Here is a 2,944-nt window from a genome sequence, read left to right on the forward strand (position 1 = left end):
CGACCGCAGGGACCTTTTTATGAGAAATAATGCATTTCTATGAAACCCTGCCCAAGCATTCTGTGGACATTCCTTTTGATGTCCCTCCCTCTGGTAAGGTCACCCAATTTGTTCCACATCCCCGCCCTGTACTGGCCTCATAAAGGCTCCACTGCCACTACCCGAGGACTCTGACCCCCTGACAGAGCCGTGCCTGCGAGGAAAGGGGAACATGGGGCTCTGGTTGTTCTTCCTGCTTCTGCTGCAGCAACAGCTGCTCTCCGGTGAGAGTCACTGCTCCCCCGCTGCCTGCTGCCCCCCACTACTTGACCCTCTCTCCCTCCACCCTACGGTGGGAGCCTACAGTTTCTGCTCCCTCCTCAGTGGGTCCTGCTGAGGGTCTAGGGGAGGGCTGAGGGTAAGAGGCCCTGCCCAGAGTGGCAAATGAGCCTCTGGGGCAAGTGGGAGAGGGACATGGAGCAGGTCCCTAAAACTGGGGGGCTGAGAGGTGCAAAGGAATAGGCTCCTGCTCTTCCTCCCCCCACAGAAGGGCTGGACAGCATGCCAATCCCCCCTTCTTGCTTTCCAGGAGCCCGAGGGGATGTGCTGCCTGCAGGTAAGTCTCAGTGCTGGACATCCCTGCTGAGTGGGTGGGGGGTGCTGGGTAGGGAGGGGGCACAGACGTGGAGGCACGGCTGAAGAGGAGGGACCCATGACAACCATCTGCTGGTCTGTCTGCAGTGTGTGGCCATTCTGGGGATGCCGGGAGGATCGTGGGTGGCCAGAATGCCCAGGTGGGACAGTGGCCATGGCAAGTCAGCCTGAGGTTGATGTCGGAGGGACACATATGTGGGGGCTCCCTTGTCCACCCACGCTGGGTGCTCACCGCTGCCCATTGCTTATTCAGGTGAGCAGGGGGTGAGGGAAGGGCTCCCGCACCTACCTCCCTCCTGCCTCCCCTCGGGCGCCCCCTTACCAGGTTGGGTCTCTGCCCCATCTCCTAGATCTCCGGAGTCACAGCTCTATAGTGTGAAGGTTGGAGGGCTGACCCTGTCCCTTTTGGAACCTAACTCGGCCTCTATGTCTGTGAAGAGGCTTGTTGTCCACCCCTTGTACAACCCTGGGCAGCAGGGGTCCAGTGGGGACATTGCCCTGCTGCAGCTGGATGCCACGGTGAAGCCCTCCCAGGCCACCCCTGTCTGCCTCCCAGCGCCCCACAGCTCCTTCCCCACCGGAATCCGGTGCTGGGTCACTGGCTGGGGCTCCACCCAGGAGCGAGGTAAGGTGGTGCATCTGCCAAGCTGAGCCCAGGGGCTGCTGGTGCCCTTGGTGGCGGGTGGGCTGACCCTGTCTGTGCCCAGCTCACAAGACTCCCCACCTGGAAACCAGTGGGGCTCGGGGCCAAGGGCCAGGTTCTGTCCACACCCTAGAATTGCCCTTGGCTGAGGAGGCCTGGTAGCCCAGCAGTTATGCGTTGGCTTGGTAACCGCCAGGCCAGCCGCTCTCAAGCAACAGCAGCTCCGAGGGCGACTGATGGGGCTTTCGACGCCCGTAAGGACTCTCGGTTTTCAGAACCCCACAGCGGCAGGTCTACCCTGTCCTGTAGGGTCACTCTGAGTCAGAATGGACGGGATGGCAGCGAGTTTGGTTTTCCGTTTTGTTCCTGGAAGTGACCTTCCTCGCTGGGCTTGGCTGATCTTGTGCTAGAGTCCAGGGTCTCTGGGTTGTGCAAAGGGTTAAGCGCTTCAGGGCCAACGGAAAGGCTAGCAATCCAACCGCACCCGAGGTGCCTCGAAAGAAAGGTCTGGCGATTTGCTCCCAAAGGAGCCTTGGCAGTTCTCTGGAGCGCAGTCCGACTCAGGCCCTGGGGTTCCCATGCCGCCGTGGGAACGGACTCCCAGCAGGGCAGAGTTGGGGTCCACCAGCTCACGGTGGGAGGTGGGCGGGTGAAGGAGGGGCTGGGCCACCCGCTGGGTGCCACCTGGGGTCGGGATGAGGGCCCCCACACCCGCCTGCTCCCCGCTGTGCAGTGCTGGCGGCCACCCTGCAGCAGGTGGCTGTGCCACTCCTGGACTCGGAGGAGTGCGAGCGGCTGTACCAGCAAAGGGAGCGCCAGCGGTTCATCCAGGACGACATGCTCTGCGCGGGCTTCCGGGAGGGCAAGAAGGACTCCTGCCAGGTAAGCGCAGCCCCGGGCACCCCGAGACCCGCGGGCTGGCCCAGCTCTGTCCACACGTCCATCCCGGGACTTTCAGAGTCCTTGCTCAGCCCCCGGCGCCCATCCCCGCCCTGTCCCTGCTGCCTGCCCTCGCTCTTCCCAGGGTGACTCCGGGGGACCGCTCGTCTGTTTGCACAACCACACGTGGCTGCAGGCCGGCATCGTGAGCTGGGGAGAGGGCTGCGCTCGGCCCAACAGGCCCGGAGTCTATACTCGAATGACCGCCTACACCGACTGGGTCATCAGAACCCTGAACTCCTCCACGGACACGGATTCGACCAGCGCCCCCGCGTCCCACCTGGCCCTGCTGCTGGTGCCCTTGACCTTGCCCCTGCTGGGTGCCTTGTGAACCAGCGGCCTCAGCCCAGGCTCTCTGTCCGCTGGTGGGACTTGTCGATTCCGGAGGATTGAGGATGACGCTAAGAAAATGAAGCTTAAGCTGGTTTGACAGGGGCAGCCTGGGAGGGGCTGTGGTAGCCGTGAGGGCAGTTGGCATTGACGGTGCCTCCCCTCCCCCCTGCTTGTGAGACTCCCCCCTGGGGCTGCTGCTCTCTCCTCGTAGCTCCCTGTGACAAGCCACCACTGGCATGGTGGCACCCGCTTCAACATACCCTCCAGGTTGGCTCAGTTCATCACGCAAGTGACCTTGTGTCTACAGGTGAGGGAGGTGGAGCATTTGTACCAGGGTCATCAAGCTGGAAGGTGAGACCCAAGCCCCCCACAGAAGATGAACCTTGGGGCCTGGTT

General features: G+C 62.6%; 1 protein-coding gene across 1 annotated transcript; it reads left to right on the forward strand.

Moving 5' to 3' along the window:
- The first annotated feature begins 211 nt into the window (after window positions 1–211).
- LOC101642874 (serine protease 30-like) lies at window positions 212–2,546 on the forward strand. Its single transcript, XM_004706173.1, has 6 exons — window positions 212–263; window positions 569–595; window positions 721–886; window positions 984–1,258; window positions 2,010–2,158; window positions 2,301–2,546. Exons 1-6 carry the CDS (start codon window positions 212–214, stop codon window positions 2,544–2,546), a joined length of 915 nt encoding a protein of 304 aa, XP_004706230.1.
- The last annotated feature ends 398 nt before the right edge of the window (window positions 2,547–2,944 follow it).

Source organism: Echinops telfairi, unplaced genomic scaffold, assembly GCF_000313985.2.
Source record: "Echinops telfairi isolate 266 unplaced genomic scaffold, ASM31398v2 ScPeMD7_5;HRSCAF=22, whole genome shotgun sequence".
Lineage (NCBI taxonomy): Eukaryota > Metazoa > Chordata > Mammalia > Afrosoricida > Tenrecidae > Echinops > Echinops telfairi.